The sequence below is a fragment of the Lipotes vexillifer genome, unplaced genomic scaffold (assembly GCF_000442215.2).
Source record: "Lipotes vexillifer unplaced genomic scaffold, Lipotes_vexillifer_v1.1 scaffold1966, whole genome shotgun sequence".
In the NCBI taxonomy this organism is placed as follows: domain Eukaryota; kingdom Metazoa; phylum Chordata; class Mammalia; order Artiodactyla; family Lipotidae; genus Lipotes; species Lipotes vexillifer.
This window is the reverse complement of record NW_006774767.1, coordinates 20,293-21,950: the sequence shown is the minus strand read 5'-3', so window position 1 is coordinate 21,950 and position 1,658 is coordinate 20,293. Positions and strand designations below refer to the sequence as shown.

Sequence of the window (1,658 nt, the reverse complement as noted above, 5' to 3'; positions counted from 1 at the left end):
TTCCTGCTGCCTACCTCCTACCAGTTTTTACACAAATGTGCTATTTTATATTGTTATTGATAAGCAAATCCATTGGTTTACTTTGTTCTTTTAGGGGTTTGCACTATTGAATTTCGTAGTAAAATACTCGCCTGAAAGACAACGCTCTCTTCGCCCTCATCATGACGCTTCTACATTTACCATCAACATTGCACTCAATAATGTGGGAGAAGATTTTCAGGTAATTACGGCTTTTTTTTTTTTTTTTTACATTTTTCAAAAGAAATACGTCATTATGAAAGGGGTTTGCCTTATTTTTTTTTAGATTCTGCTTAGATATCATCATTTGAATTTTATCACTCATTAAGAAAGAAACAACAAGTTGATACATTTACTGGTCTGTCTTTTTTAGGGAGGTGGATGCAAATTTCTAAGGTACAATTGCTCTATTGAGTCACCAAGAAAAGGCTGGAGTTTCATGCATCCAGGGAGACTCACGCATTTGCATGAAGGACTTCCTGTTAAAAATGGAACGAGATACATCGCTGTGTCATTTATAGATCCCTAAATTATTTACTTTTCATTGAATTCAGTTTTCTTTTGGAATGGATGCCTGGCATGAACATGTCTTTGAAGTTGTGCTTGAGATGATGAGAAGAATATTTAAATAACTTCCACAGAACAACTTCACTTTGGGCCAAACGTTTGAAAAACTTTTTATAAAAAATTGATATTTCTTAATATCTGCTCTGAGCCTTAAAACACAGATTGAAGAAGAAGAAAAAGGAAAAAAAAATGTAAAAGCAAATATTTATTTCTATGCCTTATTGTCTCTGAGAATAATAACAATTTTCTGAATTTGTGTTTCAGTTGATAAAGTATTCAGGTACAGATGAACAAGTGACAAATGAGACTAATAATATTTTCTTATTAAAAGGCTGGGAAGAGTTTTATTTATCAACATGTAGACAAAATGGATAAAAATGAAAATTTCAAAAATTTTAATTTTTGAAGTGCTGAAGAACTGGAGTTCTAACTGAATTTGAATGCAACTAATTGTGTGAGTGCTTTTTTGACCTCCTATATAGGTACCTTTTACAGTAGTTACTGAAGGAATACAAAGAACAATATTACACAGTGTTTTTCCTCAAGAAACTTAGTACAAAGTATAACTGAGGTACATATCCAGTGGAAAACATTTCTGTTTAGATTGTTAGACAGATTGTTTTACATTTGCAGTAGAAATCAAGCCTTATGTTCCTTCAGATGAATTTTCCAAGGTAGATTATATTAAGTAGATGTTAGATTTAGAAAAGCTTTTGAGCCTTTCGATTTCTTAAAGTACATCAAGTATCAACTTAAGATCAGCAAGTGTCCTTAACTCAAAACAGGTTTTTTTTTTTAATTCTAGAAAATAATGAGGAAAAAGAAAATTTCATTGAGATTAGTAGTAACACTTTATGACTTTTTTAAAAAAACTCTTTTTACGTTTTTAAGTACTTGAATTTTATATCAGGAAGATAAAGTTGGTGAGCCTTTGTTCTTCCCTTTTGCCTTTTGTCTTCCTCCTAATTCTTTTCTTCAGGAGGGTGATTCACATTTTTGTCTTCCCAGCATAGTCTCCATTTTGTCATTCTTACTCTTTTTTTTTTTTTTTTTTTTTTTTTTTTTTTTTTTTT

The 1,658-nt window shown here is 30.9% G+C and overlaps 1 protein-coding gene across 1 annotated transcript in view; it reads left to right on the top strand.

Annotated features, from left to right (window-relative positions):
* Positions 1–1,103, top strand: part of PLOD2 (procollagen-lysine,2-oxoglutarate 5-dioxygenase 2) — a gene marked incomplete at its 5' end in the record, with an annotated part of 22,703 nt that extends 21,600 nt beyond the window's left edge. Inside the window, 2 exons of the mRNA XM_007449476.1 lie at positions 95–220; positions 392–1,103. Coding sequence (XP_007449538.1) covers positions 95–220; positions 392–547 — 282 coding nt within the window. The remainder of the gene's footprint in view (positions 1–94; positions 221–391) is intronic.
* Positions 1,104–1,658: the final 555 nt, after the last annotated feature.